Below are 17039 nucleotides of genomic sequence, written 5' to 3' on the forward strand. Positions count from 1 at the left end.
ATCTACTTTATTATGTTTTTGGACTTAATGCGCTATAATTAAAGATTTAAAAGCTATTTATTAAGAGTCATTTTGTCATGATTTTTTGATAAGAAAGATCCAAAGATCAGAAATGATCTGAAATAAAGAGCTTAAATGCTATAAATTATTTTTTTTGTAAGGATATTATAGAAAGTAATACATTTATTTAGAAAAGAGGCTTCGAGTCCTGTTGTAAAATACAGGAATTCTGGGTTAAAGTGCACAGGATGTTTCTGGATGCTGCTTTTCATTTTGCCCAGGAATATATGTTCGGGGAGACCCATTCGTGTTGGGGTTTGGGTCTGGTGTAAAGATGTCCGAGTGGATTCAAATAAGTATTATGGTTGGAAGACAATTCATTATGAGGGGATGGTGTTCAGCAGGTCCACCATCATTTCAAGAATGGGTTACGGAATTGGGGAAGGTGGCAGCATATAAAAAAATGACATACAGACTACTGAATAAATTGGATGTTTATCAGAGAAGATGGAGAAATTATTTGCCATTTTGGAGGATGAATAAGGTCACTGTGGTGAGACGCACGGTAAAAGTGTAATTATCTTATTTTATTTACAGTTGAAGTCAGAATTATTAGAACTCCTTTGAATTTTTTTCTTTCTTTTTTAAATATTTCCCAAATGATGTTTAAACGTACGTTCATACCAAAAGCAGCGAGAGCGTCAAAGTAGCCGGAAGTCAATCATTTTCAATGAGAGCCGGCGGAGATAAGCAGCGAGGAGCAGCACGGCACGTCTTCGCCAGTGTGGGCGTCGAGGAGAGTTGAAATCAAGTCAACTTTATGGTAATGAGCTATGACACAGTTCGGCAGCAACCAATCAGAATGGAGAAGTCTACCGCTTGAGGAGTTCAGAGAACACAGACCTGTAAACTTTGGTTCCAACCACAGTTGTTCCCAAGGGTTTGATTATTACGGTCACCGGTTTTATTACAGGAACATGCATTGAATAAGTTACTGATGTGCTTTAATGTTGTATTGTTATATATTTATCTTTAAAAAAGCGGATAATTCAGGATATTTCAGACATATGGATATATTGGATAATTAAGTGGAGCAAAGCCACACCACATGCAACTTGATCTTCCGTTGGTAAATGAATATGATAAGAAATGTGCAACATTTTCACGCTAGAAAGCCTGTTTTATGCTGGAATGTAACTGATATGCTGCAACGGCCCCTTTAAATACGAGATCAATGTAGCGACCTTGGACGCTCTCACCGCTTTCGGTGTGAACGCACAGTAACAGAGCAAGGAAATTTTCACAGTATGTCTGATAATATTTTTTCTCCTGGAGAAAGTTTTGTTTGTTTTATTTCAGCTAGAATAAAAGCAGTTTTTTAATTTTTTTAAAATCCATTTTAAAATGATTAGCCCCTTTAAGCTATTTTTTTATTTATTTTTTTGGATAGTCTACAGAACAAACCATCGTATACAATAACTTGCCTAATTACCCTAACCTGCCTAGTTAACCTAGTTAAGCCTTTAAATGTCATTTTAAGCTGTATTGAAAAATATCTAGTCAAATATTATTTATGGTCATCATGGTAAAGATAAAATAAATCAGTTATTAAAACTATTATGTTTAGAAATGTGTTGAAAAAAAAAATCTACTCTCCGTTAAACAAAAATTGGGAAAAAAATAAACGTGGGGGGGCTAATAATTCGGACTTCAACTGTATTTATGTATTATTATTATTGTGTTTTTTTCTGTACGTGTGCATTTTTATTTATTGTGTTTATATTATTTATCTGTATTTACTGGATTTATAATAGCAACATCTAATTACTGTAACTGCCGCTGTTGGGGAGGGGAGGGGAAAGGAGGTGTTAAAAGGAAGTAAAATGTGTAAACTGATGGTACTGTTAAATTATTGATGAAACTATTTTATTCATAAAAAGAAAAGAGGCTGTGAATTGATGAAAAGTGATTTGTAATGTCATAAAAGGTCATTTTTATTTCAGATAAATGCTGTTTATTTCAAAGTGTTATGTTCCACGTTAGTTTTTTGTTTTCATTTTTCTCACTCTCCTCTCTCCGCTTCTCACTCCACTCTTAGGCTGCTTATTGGTTCAGTTAACGATCCATCATCGTTATGACAGTGCCAGTTCCACCAATCCCTGGACGAGCCATGAGGATTTAAAGATCTGTCAGATCAGTGTGTGGTGTGGGCTCTGCCTCAGCATACCTTTATGCTCCACAGCAGGGCTCGAAATTAACCTTTTTTCTTGGTAGCACCAGTTCTCCTAACTTCAAAAATGTAGGCGCACTAGACAAAATTAAGTCGCACCCACCAAAAATTGAGCACCGTTTATACTAACAGTCTATTATATTTTAACACTCTAATCACAACTAACAAATAAACAAAAACCTGCATGCACTCACCGGCCCTGCACGCACTGCTTGACGTGAATGAGATGAACTAAATTAACAGTAATAACTGTGCTGTTCTCACAGGTGGTGTCTGATATTGATGATATTGACAGATGATATTGACATATAATTTATTATTTGCATACGTCATCTTAATAGCAGTAACGGTCTTTTCATGAGCTGCAATATTAGTTTCATCTCAGTGAATGTATGCTCTTTATCGATGGTGACTCGCACTACTGACAGCATCGTGACCATTAAATGAAGGATTAACTAACGTTAGAACATCTCGTGCTTAAAATGTGTAGATGTGGCAAACACTGTTACCTGAAAAATCCATCCCACCGGCTTTAGTCATTTTCATAGCGGACTTTAACCACTGGAAGTCTTTTATCCACTCTTCAAAAAGGTGTGAATGCTGGATTGACATTCATTACATGATCACTAATCAGATGTGCCATTATTTGTAACTTTAGGTGGTTTCTAAAACTAAATCTGTCAGTGTTATTTTCATTCTCTCATATCCAGACCTTTAATTTTTTCATGGCTGTAGCTCCCTGTCATCGGAACTGAGTGATTGACAGCTGATATTAACCAATCCATTCGCGTTCTGTTCTAGCGCAGTGGGCCAATAAGAAGAGCTTGAAGGTGAGGCAGGCATTGCGGGCTTTGTTTACTGCAGCAAGACATGTTAACTGTTTTAAACCATTCCCGAGCGCTGCGTTGAGTGTTTTTAGGTGCAAAGATGCTTGATGCGTGAATGCCACCAAATTCCACGCATGTGGCGAACATTTTGCTGTGAAAACCGGTCGCACGACATCAATTTTATGCACTCACACAAATGCTCCCAAATATATTTTAAGGTTGCATAGATAAAATTTGTGCGCATATGTGACAAAAACGGTCACAATTTCGAGCCCTGTCCACATATTTGTGTTTTGGCATGCTTATTTGGTGATTTATTATCCTAGTTTATTTGTAATAATTCGAGTTTACTTGTTAAACTTCGATGTCCTTAAGTAACTGCTTTGATGGTTGTTGTGTGATTCTAAATTAGAACTATGATATTCTTGTCTTAGATTAGCTTGTTTTTGTTAGATTAGCTTAAGTGTTTTGCCCCCCGTGTTATTTTAAGTTTTCTAGTTTAATTTGTTTAGATCAGGTGTCGTGTGCACTGAAGATATCGGGTTTCATTTTCATTATTTATTTTTGTTACCTAGTTTAGACGTTAGACTTAAGGACTGATTCGTTTTGTTAATTTTTTGATTTGGCTTTCACTCATTGTTTTCGTTTAAAGACAATACTGTAAATGTTTATTTCTTTTTTCCAATAATTATCTTTTGTTTAAATTAAACCATTGAGTTTGAATATAAATAAAATAAAAATGCTTAAATTCATGCTCAAATAGACCCAGCGCCGAAACTATTGCAGCACTGCTGCTTCAGCAACACTCACGCCTTGCGATGCATTTTAACTTCTTATGCATCAAAAATGCACTCCATACTTTTTCTTCAGTGAGGCATGTTGAATTATTCTTCCATCATTTTACAATGTTCCCTAATAGCACTGTTAGTCATTTTTCTTACCAAATTTTTTATCTGCTTAATTATTATTTTGCTGCTTCTGACCATAATTTGTCCTCACTAAATGGTTATAAGAGACGAGTTTAAGGGATTATATGCAACATCCTTCATTTATTCCTTTAGGAAAGGAGAAAGCTCCACTTAAGTATCGTACTTGGAGGTAAAATGTGCTTTATGCAATGTTAAAGTTATATAAACATTGAAGCATCAGAATCGGTATCTGTATCGGCCGATCAACATCACGATCAATCGGTACTCGGTATCAGCTCCAAAAATCCTGATCGGAGAATCCCTATTTTTTATCTATTGTGCTGTACTTTGGATCAAATAAATGAAGGATTGGTTACCAGAAGAGGCGTCTTTTATAATAATAATAATAATTTTACAATCATTAAAAACTCTACTACAATTCTAAAACGTTGGAGCGGTAGTGTATCTGTACCATATGAATCCACCTCAATAATCTGACTCTAAACACAAAACTCCAGCAGAGAGCATCTACAAACACTGACAGTGATCCTGAAGCACACAAATGGAAAAAACTACGGTATGAAACAACTCAGTGAATCTTTGCTGTTGTGCAGAGACACCAGAAAGCCTGAAAAACAACCGAGCTTTCAGTAAATCACACTCGAATAAAGATTTTATTATGCATACTTCAAGACTGACTTTACAACAGCACTTTACTAGAGCATTTACAGGACAAATAAAGCTTCAACGTTAGAAAATTGGTTGAAATCATAAAATGCAATATCATAACATGCAATATCTAGATTATGCAATTTTAAAAAGCATTAAAAAGCATCTGATTCCTGTGCAAGCAGAGCTCATAATAACAATAAAAAGTGGAAAAAAGTCAGACTTTAGACTACTAAAAAAGCACAACTGAACCGACAGCGCATCTGGAAATAATCTCCACTTCCCTCTGATCACATGTCATGATCAACAACCTCACGAAATAGGTCTCAAAGCAGCAGATCAGAAACTGGTCATTCGAGGATCTTTACTGTAATTTAAACAACCTGCTTTAGTATCGAACATTATTGTGTAAAACTGTACGGATATAAAGCAGTCCTAAAATCATGAATAAAGCATCCAATTAGTACTTAGCAACTAACATGAATATCCTAGCAACCTCACATCAGCATGCAAAAATACTCAGAAAGTCTTAGCAACTGCATAGCAACTGACACTGGCAACCGAACCAACCCTTCAGAACTGCAACTTTAGAACTGAAATAATCATCAAATTAATTTAAGTGTAGAATATTTTTAATCTCACAGAAGATTTATAGCCAAAAATTGCTTATTTATTATAGTATAGTGGTTTATCATGGAAAAAATAAATCATAAAAACTACAGAAAATCTGATTTGATTACTAGTAATGAAATGAAATGAAATAAAATACGACTAAATATATCAAAAGTGCAAAGAAATATGAAAAAATTACTATAACGTTGATTTAATAAACATTTGAATAACTAAAAAAGCAATAAAATGACAAGATGATACTAAGTTTCTGACATTTCAAAATCTAAAATACAAATAAACCACTTCATAATAATTAAAACTACATTGATATCTACCAAAATAACACCGCAACAGGGTCATGCTTAACTTAAAGCAACAAGTATTGTAATCTATCCTATAAAACAACTGATTTGTGTTGATACAGTGATACAAGGCATCAGATGGCAATACCAAAGTACTGAAACTGAAAACCATACTGATATTCATGCAGAAAACACTCACTTTTGTAGGTGCACAAATTTAGTAAAATACAACAAAAGATTATGAGTTATGATAATAAATGGGATTATATTGTAAATGTGTGTTTCTCAAAAATGAGTAAAAGTTAGAGATCTGATGGGTAGTGACAAAGTAGACAGATTTTAAGGCCAAATTGAGATCTATAAGTAATTCTAGTGCTAAATACGCTATAAAATAGGGCTGAACAACATATCGTTTAAACATCGATATCACAATGTGTGTATCTGCAATATTCACATCGCAGAATTTGATTATTTATTAAAGATTAAATGATAAAGATGTAATAAATTTTACAATGACCATGCATATTTTACTTTTGATTGTTCAATTTCTGTATTTGAATACTGTTTGACTCCCCAGAAAACCATAAAGCACTGTTTATTCATTAATTTTTACTTTTACTAAAGCCTTGATCATTCCAGTTGATCTAAATTAATATAATCTTCCAAAATTGGGCTATTTCAAAACTGATCTGGTGAAATTATATTCCTATTCCCCCCCACTGAGCCTCATGGACAGCATTGTGGCAGCAGTGGAGTCATTCCGGTTCCTGGGCACCACCATCTCTCAGGACCTGAAGTGGGACACTCACATTGACTCCATTGTCAAAAAAGCTCAACAGAGGCTGTACTTTCTTCGTCATGCTGAGGAAGTTTAACCTCCCAAAGGAGCTGCTGAAACAGTTCTACACCTCCATCATTGAATCAGTCATCTGCACATCAATAACTGTCTGGTTTAGCTCAGCTACTAAATACGATCTCCAAAGACTACGGCGAATAGTTCGGACTGCTGAGCGAATCACTGGTACAACCCTTCCTACTCCCCAAGAACTGTACTTATCCAGAGCGAGCAGAAGGACTGCCAAAATCACTCTGGACCCCTCACACCCAGCACACTGCCTCTTTGAACTTTTACCTTCTGGTCGACGCTACAGAGCACTGCGCACCAGAACAGCCCGACACAGAAACAGTTTCTTCCCTCAGGCAATCCATCTCATGAACACTTGATGATAATAATTGCGAAACCAACATCACTACTTGCCATACACTTTTATACACTTATACACTTATTTAACAACACACTTTACATGCCAATTTGCACATAACAGCTGCACATATAACGTTGTATATAGTAATAAACATGTACATACACTTGTCAATCTGTATATTTGCACTCACTACTTACTTCTATTTTTTTTTTTTTTTTTTTTATATTTATTATCTGTTTTTTGTCCTGTCTCTGTAATCCTGTTGCACTGTAGAAGCTCTGTCACCAAAACAAATTCCTAGTATGTGTGAACATACCTGGCAATAAAGCTCTTTCTGATTCTGATTCTGATTCTGAAAAGTGAATACACCCCTCACATTTCTGCAAAAAAATTATTTATATCTTTTCATAGGACAACACTGCAGAAATGACCCTTTGACACAATGAAAAGTTGTCAGTGTAAAGTTTGTTTGGCAGTGTAAATTTATTGTCCCCTCAAAATAACTAAAAATACAGCCAATATTAGCTGAACCCCTGGCAAAACAAATAATGCATAACAGTTCAAGATACATGTGAGCGTCTCATCTTTTGGAATTTTTTACATTTATTTTAATGATGAACAAAATCTGATTCTCCAAAGAGCATCTACACAAAATGATCCATTTACTTGCATTCGATTGTAAAAGCACTAAATATGGATTTAAGTCTTAGTGACTTACTTAATATATTACTGAACGAAAAATTGTAAATAAAACGGAGCAAACATACAGCTAATTTTCATTTCAAATGCATTTTTCAGTGATGCGACACCTCTGATTGTACATGGCTGTTTATATTAATTGATCACTGTGTTAATGTACAGTAAAAAGCCATTAGTTGACTTCAGTATTCCTTTTAAAGCTATTAGTTGACTTTAAAAAAAGTGTGTAAACCCATTTATTTTAAGCATTTTAGCAACCAAGACAATCAAAGTACAACATTATTCACTGTCAACTAAATAGTACCTGTAAACCCATTTATTTTAAACATTTTAGCAACCAAAAGACAATAAAAGTACAAGCTTATTCACTGTCAATTAAATAGTACCTGTAAACCCATTTATTTTAAGCATTTTAGCAACCAAAGACAATAAAAATACAACTTTATTCACTATCAATTAAATAGTGCCTGTAAACCCATTTATTTAAAAAAATTTAGCAACCATATTAGCAACCAAAGACAATCAAAGTACCACATTATTCACTGTCAACTAAATAGTGCTTGTAAACCCATTTATTTTAAGCATTTAAGCAACCAAAGACAATAAAAGTACAAGCTTATTCACTATCAATTAAATAGTGCCTGTAAACCCATTAATTTTAAACATTTTAGCAACTATATTAGCAACCAAAGACAATCAAAGTACAACATTATTCACTGTCAACTAAATAGTGCCTGTAAACCCATTTGTTTTAAACATTTTATCAACCAGATTAGCAACCACAGTACAACATAGTCACTGCCAATTAAATGGTGCTTGTAAACCTATTTATTTTACACATTTTAGCAACCATATTAGCAACCAAAGACAAAGTACAACACTGTTCAGTCAATTAAATAGTGCTAATGTTGTTTTGAAGTCATTCTTGCATGCTATTTTAGACCGAATATTCAAAGTAGCATGGCAAACAATATAGGCACCGTGTCACAAGTTGTCAACTAATGTGTGAATGTAAACCAACTTTACCTCAATCACTGATCGTAGACTGTTTAATTAATCACGACTAATTTCATATTCGCGTTTGAAGATGATGATGTTTTAACGTTACCTGGATGATGAAGCAGTGAAGTCTCCTCCATCCAGCAATCTGATTTTGCAGAACAAAACTCCATTGACGAAGGGAACCGCTGTCAGCTCCTCCAGAGTAACATGAGTCTGAAACTTAAACTTCTTCTTCTTCACTAAAAACGCCATAAAGTCGAGCGGGAAAATGTTTAAATTCTCCACAAAAATCAGCCGTTAAACTGTAACTGTTAAGCTAAAAAAACGGTTCAATCAGGCAACGGAAACTCTCTGTGTGGAATCATCTTGATCTGCAAATAAAACACACAAATAAAACAGATACACAGGTTACACATTGATAAACGTCAACTTTAAGTGCACTATGTATGAACTTTAATTTAATAAAGTCGTTTGTTAGCAAAGTTCTTGACAGTTTAGTTCACTCACCCGCTAACGTTAACATGCGAACGCTTCGGTTTTCCTCCCTGAAAGTCGAGCGAATCCAAAATAATCAGGGTTTTGACTCATTAGTAGCTTTAAAGCTGGTCGTGTGAACTCGAGTCTTTCAGTGTTTCTGTCGGCTCCGTGTCTGCTGTGTTTCTGGATGTGATTTTTGTCTACTGCTCCGTTCACACTGAGGGCTGTTCAGTGTTTCTGAAGGGATTAGGAAGCCCCGCCCCCTCCCTTTCTTTTTTTTCTTTCTCTCTCTCTCTCTCTCTCTCTCTCTCACACACACACACACACACACACACACACGCACGCACGCACGCACACACAGGCAAGACGAATAACATAAACATAATATTCATTCATTTTCTTTTCGGCTCAGTCCCTTTATTAATCTGGGGTCGCCACAGCGGAATGAACTTATAACCAATTTATCCAGCATGTTTTTACGCAGCGGATCCCCTTCCAGCTGCAACCCATCACTGGGAAACATCCACATCTCTCTCTGCCCTTTTTCTCTCTCTCTCTATGCTTAGTCTACACTAGCCTGTAACATAACACAGCACTATCCACTTGATTGGGGCAACGTGGTGGCGCAGTAGGTATTGCTGTCGCCTCACAGCAAGAAGGTCGCTGGTTCAAGCCTCAGCTAGGTCAGTTGGCGTTTCTGTGTGGAGTTTGCATGTTCTCCCCGTGTTGGTGTGGGTTTCCTCCGGGTGCTCCGGTTTCCCCCACAGGTCCAAAAACATGCTATAGGGGAGTTGGGTAAGCTAAAATAGTCCATAGTGTATGTGTGTGAATGAGTGTATGGGTGTTTCCCAGTGATGGTTGCAGCTGGAAGGGCATCTGCTGTGTAAAACATATGTTGGATAAGTTGGTGGTTCATTCTGCTGTGGTGACCCCTGATTAATAAAATGGAATGAATATCCCTGATTGTAACGCCCATTATTGTTGTCTATTTGTTTATTTATTTACAAAAGGACGGAAAAAAGTTACTATTTTATTTTATGCAATTTTGCGGTTAGTTTTTTAAATTTTATTATTATTTTAATACTATTATTATTATTAAATTGTTATTTTATTAACAAATAATAACAAAAAAAATAACAAATAAACACATTTACTGTCAGTTACTGTCAATATTTATGTTAGGCAGTGTATTTAGGGTTTGTGGTGTATTTAGGGAATGCAGTGGGTTTAAAAACAATCTATCTCTGTTTAAACAGTGACATCTGTACTAAATAATATCTGCAATAAATAAAGAAATATAATAACTTCAGGAAAAGTAATGGCTATGTTGTTCTCCAAATCTAATTCTGTACTAGTTTTCCTTCAGCTTAGTCCCTTTATTAATCTGGGGTTGCCACAGTGGAATGAACCGCCAACTTATCCAGCATATGTTTTACACAGCGGATGCCCTTCCAGCTGCAACCCAGTACTGGGAAACATCAATTTACACTCATACACTACGACCAAGTTCATCTAATTCACCTATAGCGCATGTGTTTGGACTGTGGGGGAAACCGGAGCACCCGGAGGAAACCCACGCCAACAGAACATGCAAACTCCACACAGAAATGCCAACTGGCCTAGCCGGGACTCGAACCAGAAACCTTCTTGCTGTGAGGCAACAGTGCTAACCACTGAGCCTCTGTGTATATTTTCAGTGTTACTTACCTCCCTAAAAAGTATAAGTCAGTTATTATCATTAATTATTACTGTTTTCTCATTGTAAGATTGAAGTTTGTTGATTTTGTTGGTTTTTTATTTCTGTAGTTTTTAATTGTTTCAGTATTTTAGTTTCAAGTCATAATTAATGAAAATGAGGTTTGTATTTTGCTTAATTACATGTTTTTAATTACTTTTTTAAATTATTTTCACCCTTAACTGATAGGACAGTAGAGATTATTGACAGGAAAGCATGGTGAGCAGAGAGAGTAGAAGGATCGGCATATAAGACCACGAGGCGGGAATAGAACTCGCACCGAAGTACATGTGTCGATGCATTAACCACTACACCACTTGCGCTGACTAATTACATAAAAAAAAAAAGAAGTCGTCAGTTAATAATAATGGTTGTGTCGTCCCCCAAATCTAATATATGTTAATTATAAGTCATTATATTATCTGTATATTGAACGCAGTGTTACTGATCACTGATAAGCAGATGCCAATTAATTATTTAATCTAGATTTGTTTTTATTGAACTCTATTGGAGTTTGTATTTAAGTAAAGGTTTAACTAGCACCTTTCACAGACATTAAGTCACTCAGTGCTTTACAATAAGAGAAAATAATTTGAGTCTTGCTTTCAGTATTCAGTACATCAAGCTAAAATCACTGAAAACGTGACTGTAAGATCTTTATTTTAATAATTACATATTTTTAATGCAGTTAATGTTTATTTTTAAATCAGAAAATGACTGTTTTATGAAAATTGTAGCGGATTATAATAACCTTTATTGTAAATGAATAAATATATATATTATTTTTAGACATTGTGAATATCTCCTATATATTTATGTGCATTTGTCAATTTTAATATTTTAAACTTTATATTCTTTCTGATGTTTTTACATTTAATTTCAGTTTATTTTTATTATTAATTATTTATAATTAATTATTAATTTTATTTTGGTGGCTAATAAAAGTCTTGATTTCACTTCATCCCTGAAATGTTCACACATATATGATCAACTCTTTGAGGCACTGCTCTGTACAATAATTTACAGTCTATTTTACACACACACACACACACACACAGACACACACATACACACACACACGGTGGCACAGTGGGTAGCACAATCGCCTCACAGCAAGAAGGTCGCTAGTTCGAGCCAGGGCTGGGTCAGTTGGCATTTCTGTATGGAGTTTGCATGTTCTCCCCACGTTCGCGTGCATTTCCTCCGGGTGCTCCGGTTTCCCCCACAGTCTAAAGAAACATGTGCTATAGGTGAATTGGATAAGCTAAACTGTCTGTAGTGTATGAGTGTGAATGAGTGTGTATGGATGCTTCCCAGTGATGGGTTGTAGCTGGACGGGCATCCGCTGCATAAAACATATGCTGGATAAGTTGGCGGTTCATTCCGCTGTGGTGACCCCGGATTAATAAATAGAATAAGCCGAAAAGAAAATAAATAAATAAATATATATGTCAATAGTAGAATGAATATATATGTCAATAGTAGAATGAATATATGTCAATAGTAGAATGAATATATATGTCAATAGTAGAATGAATATATGTCAATAGTAGAATGAATATATATGTCAATAGTAGAATGAATATATATGTCAATAGTAGAATGAATATATATGTCAATAGTAGATTAATCGTTTGCACAAGTACTGTGACAGGCTTGCAGGTATATATATAAACAGTCATGCATTCTGTATGAAAAATGTCGCACTTTGTCCTCCTCTAGTGGCGGTAGAGTAAACTACAAATACTGAGCATACATACAGTTATTCCTTTTCATTAGCATGTCAACATGTTTTGCAGTAATGTGACACTTTAGATTGTACATGTGTTTATATGAATCGATCACTGAAGCGATTTTAAAGCAATTAGTTGACATTTTACGTTAGAAAGTGTGTAAACCCGTCGTTTTTAAAGGGATTTGTTGACTTTGCTCTTAAAAAATGACTAAACCCATTGCTTTTAAATTGATTAGTTGATTTTAAAACAAACGTTGATTTTAAAGCACTTGACTTGACTTTAGATTGAGTAAACATGCTGCTATTAACAGTTCCAAATTAATCTGGGTTTCCTCACCAACTTTTTTTAAAGAGTAATTAATCACTTTGCAGTAAAGCCAGTTGATCACAAGTAAATCTATGCATGATTTGGTGCAATCAATCACAAACAAACCCTGATACATGTGTGGAGAGTTTCTTTATTCATGATATCTAAATTTAAAAAGTCACTGTCGAAAGCTAAAGAAACAAACGCCTCCACAAACTCTTCAAAGGTCTCACCTGTCCTGTAGGAAGTGTTTTCAGCAGGTCTCCGGACCTCATATGGATTTTGCATGCAATGCTTTTGTTCATTTAGGGACAAACGCACAAAATAACTGCAGAAATTAAATAGGCTTTTAAAGCAACTTAATATAAGAAACAAAACCCAGAGTTTGAACCAAAACTGAACAGAAAAAAGGTCAAGTAAGATGTTTTTTGCACATTTTGGCCACTTCTTAAAATGCTAATAAAAGTCTTGATTTCACTTCATCCCTGAAATGTTCACACATATATAATCAACTCTTCGAGGCACTGCTCTGTACAATAATTTACAGTCTATTTTACACACACACACACAGAGACACACATATACACACACACGTTGGTATTGGTGGTTTATGAGGACTCAGACACCAACAGACATTCTCCTGACTACAAGAAACTGCAGGTCATGACAACTTACGCGAACCAAACTTAACAGTCTACTAATACTCGAATGAGGATTAGTCGGCATATAGTTGCAATGCAAGTCAACAAAATGCGTTAATAGGACCATCAAAATAAAGTGACACCAAATTCTGTCCTCATAAACCACACTGCAAAATATGATTTCTTACTTGGAGTCTTTGTCTTGTTTCTAATCCAAATATCTACACATTCTTAAATCAAAATGCATTCGAGACGAGCCCAAAATATAGTTTTGCTATCAAATGAATTATGTTTTTCCTATAGGACAATCAGAGGTAAGTGAAATTAAATGATTTCAAACCATTAAATAAAGAAGATTATTTTACTAACCACAATGTCATAATAATAATAATAATAATAACAATAATAATAATAATAATCAGCATGTTAATTTGGGATGCTTTAAGGAAAATCTTACTTATTTTCAATAAATAGTTTTTCAGAAAACCCCCTATTGATCGCTAATGTGCTGGTTGTGTATAAACATCTTAATGCAGAAACATGATTTTGTTTGTTTATTTGTGTAACTTTGCATTTAATTTCTAATTTATTTTGTTTTTGGGGGGTATTTTGTATTGATGTATAAATGTCATTTCTGCAATAATTCAATCTTGGCATTGCTATGCAGAACACAAATAAACCTTAAACCTTCTCACATAATCTCACTTAATTTAAGGTAAAACTTACTCAATATTTCCTCATTTTCTGTGAAATGCTTCTTGATTTAGGAAGTGGTGGACACTTGGACTAGAAGTGCACTGTAAAGAAATGCATGGTTCCACACAATTCCATCATGCTGTACCAACACAAATCAATTAAGTTAATTTAACAAATTTAAGTTGATTGAACTTAAAACAATTAAGTTGTCTCAAGAAATCTTAACAATTGTGTTGTTTCGACTTGTTTTAAATAAGTAGTTTGAACAAACAGCAAAATCATATCTTTTTTTGAGTGTAAAGAACATTTCATCATTATTTATAGTTATAAAATGTCTTTATAACATTTGATGAGGTTAAAAGACTATTTAAGGATCGCAATTTGGTACCAAAGTACTTTAATTATTTACATTTCCATTTAAATCTTTAGTCACTATATTGATATAGACTTTTGAATTGAACATTTAAAATGATTCTATGTGTTTTAAAATGCGTCAGAATCAGTAGTGTGTTTGTTTTTTACATACAGGCATTACTCTTGTTCAACATACACTGTAAAAAAATGCAGGGCTCCACATAATTCCGTCATGCCGTCCCAACACAAATCCTTTAAGTTAACTTAACAAATGTAAGTGGATTGAACATAAAACAATGAAGTTGTCCCAGAAAAACCTTTAGAATTGTGTTGTTTCAATTCATTTTAAAATAATTCGTTTGGACAAGTCATTTTTTTGAGTGTGAGACACTTTTTACACTGTAAAAAATGCAGAACTCCACACAATTCACTCATGGAGTCCCAACATCAATTGATTAAGTTAACTTAATGTTTTTACAGTTGATTGAACATAAAACAATGAAGTTTTTCCCACAAAATCTCAAGAATTGTTTTGTTTTAGTGCATTTTAGATAAGTAGTTTGAACAAGCAGCGAAATCATTTCGTTTAGTGTATAGAACATTTCATTACTATTGATAGTTTAAAATGTCTTTAAAACATTTGATGATGTTAAAGGACTATTTAAGGAGGACAGTTTGGTACCAAATTCCTTTAATTATAATTAATAAATAATAATTTCCACTTAAATCTTTAGTCACTATATCGATATAGATTTTTGAATTGAACATTTACAATGATTCTATGTGTTTTAAAATGCGTCAGAATCAGTAGTTTGTTTGATTTTTACAATTAGACGTTACTCTTTTGTTCAACATGCATTGTGAAAAATGCAGGGCTCCACACAACTCCTTTATGCTGTCCCAACGCAAATCCATTAAGTTAACTTAACAAATTTTGAACAATATTTTGTATGTTTCTAGAAAAGACTTATTGACTTAAGAAGTGGTGAATATTTGGCCTAAAAATGCACTGTACAAAATGCAGGGTTCCACACAATTCATTCATGTTGTCCCAAAACAAATCCATTAAATTAACTTAATAGTTTTTACAGTGGATTGATCATAAAACTATTAAATTGTCCCTCAAAAAACTCTCAAGAATTGTGTTTCAGCTCATTTTAAATAAACAAGCAGCAAAATATTTTGAGTGTAAAGAACATTTCATCATTATTTAGTTATAAAATGTCTTCAGAACATTTGATGAGGTTAAAAGACTATTCATGGATCACAGTTTAGTACCAAAATACTTTAATTAATTAATTTTCCAATTAAATCTTTAGTCACTATATCGATATAGACTTTTGAATTCAACATTTAAAATGACTCTTTGCGTTTTAAAATGCGTCAGAATCAGTAGTTTGTTTGATTTTTACAATAAGACGTTACTCTTATGTTCAACGTGCATTGTGAAAAATGCAGGGCTCCACACAACTCCTTTATGCTGTCCCAACACAAATCCATTAAGTTAACTTAACTTAAATTTTAAACAATACTTTTACCTTTCTAGAAAATGTTTCTTGATTTAAGAATTGCTGGATGTTTGGACTACAAATGCACTTTACAAAATGCATATATTAGTGGATTGAACAAAACAATTAAATTGTCCCCAAAAAAATATCAAGAACTGTGTTTCAGCGCATTTTAAATAAACAAGCAGCAAAATCTTTTTCTTTTTTTGAGTGTAAAGAACATTTCATCATTATTTATAGTTATAAAATGTCTTCAGAACATTTGATGACGTTAAAAGACTATTTATGGATCACAATTTGGTACCAAAATACTTTAATTAATTTAGCATTTAAATCTTTAGTCACTATATCGATATAGACTTTTGAATTGAACATTTAAAATGACTCTATGTGTTTTAAAATGCATCAGAATCAGTAGTGTGTTTGTTTTTTACAATTAGACGTTCCTCTTATGTTCAACATGCATTGTGAAAAATGCTGGGATCCACACAATTCATTCATGCTGTCCCAAATTGAAGTGGATTGATCATAAAACTATTAAATTGTCCCCCAAAAAATATCAAGAACTGTGTTTCAGCTCATTTTAAATAAACAAGCAGCAAAATCTTTTGAGTGTAAAGAACATTTCATCATTATTTATAGTTATAAAATGTCTTCAGAACATTTGATGAGGTTAAAAGACTATTCATAGATCACAGTTTGATACCAAAATACTTTAATTAATTTTCCAATTAAATCTTTAGTCACTATATCAATATAGACTTTTGAATTGAACATTTAAAATGATTCTATGTGTTTTAAAATGCGTCAGAATCAGTAGTGTGTTTGTTTTTTACATTCAGACGTTCCTCTTGTTCAACATACTGTACACTGTAAATTATGCAGGTCCACGATTGCTTCATGTTGTTCCAAAACAAATCAATTAAATTAATTTAATAGTTTTTACAGTGGATTGAACATAAAACAATTAAGTTGTCCCTCAAAAAACTCTCAAGAATTGTGTTTCAGCTCATTTTAAATAAGTAGTTTGAACAAGCACCAAATATAATTTTGCAGTCAAATGCAGCTATTTTTTACATTTATTTTGTATGTTTCTAGAAAATGCTTCTTGATTTAAGAATTGGTAGACGTT

At 33.8% G+C, this 17039-nt stretch overlaps 1 protein-coding gene across 1 annotated transcript in view; it reads right to left on the bottom strand.

Annotated features, from left to right (window-relative positions):
• eeig1a (estrogen-induced osteoclastogenesis regulator 1a) overlaps positions 1–9165 on the bottom strand; it is an 86385-nt gene extending 77220 nt beyond the window's left edge. Inside the window, exons 1-2 of the mRNA XM_056464153.1 lie at positions 8962–9165; positions 8561–8825 (exon numbers count right to left, since the gene is read on the bottom strand). Coding sequence (XP_056320128.1) covers positions 8561–8706 — 146 coding nt within the window. The 5' untranslated portion in view covers positions 8707–8825; positions 8962–9165. The remainder of the gene's footprint in view (positions 1–8560; positions 8826–8961) is intronic.
• Between the last annotated feature and the right edge of the window lie 7874 nt (positions 9166–17039).

Source organism: Danio aesculapii, chromosome 8 (assembly GCF_903798145.1).
Source record: "Danio aesculapii chromosome 8, fDanAes4.1, whole genome shotgun sequence".
Classification (NCBI taxonomy): domain Eukaryota; kingdom Metazoa; phylum Chordata; class Actinopteri; order Cypriniformes; family Danionidae; genus Danio; species Danio aesculapii.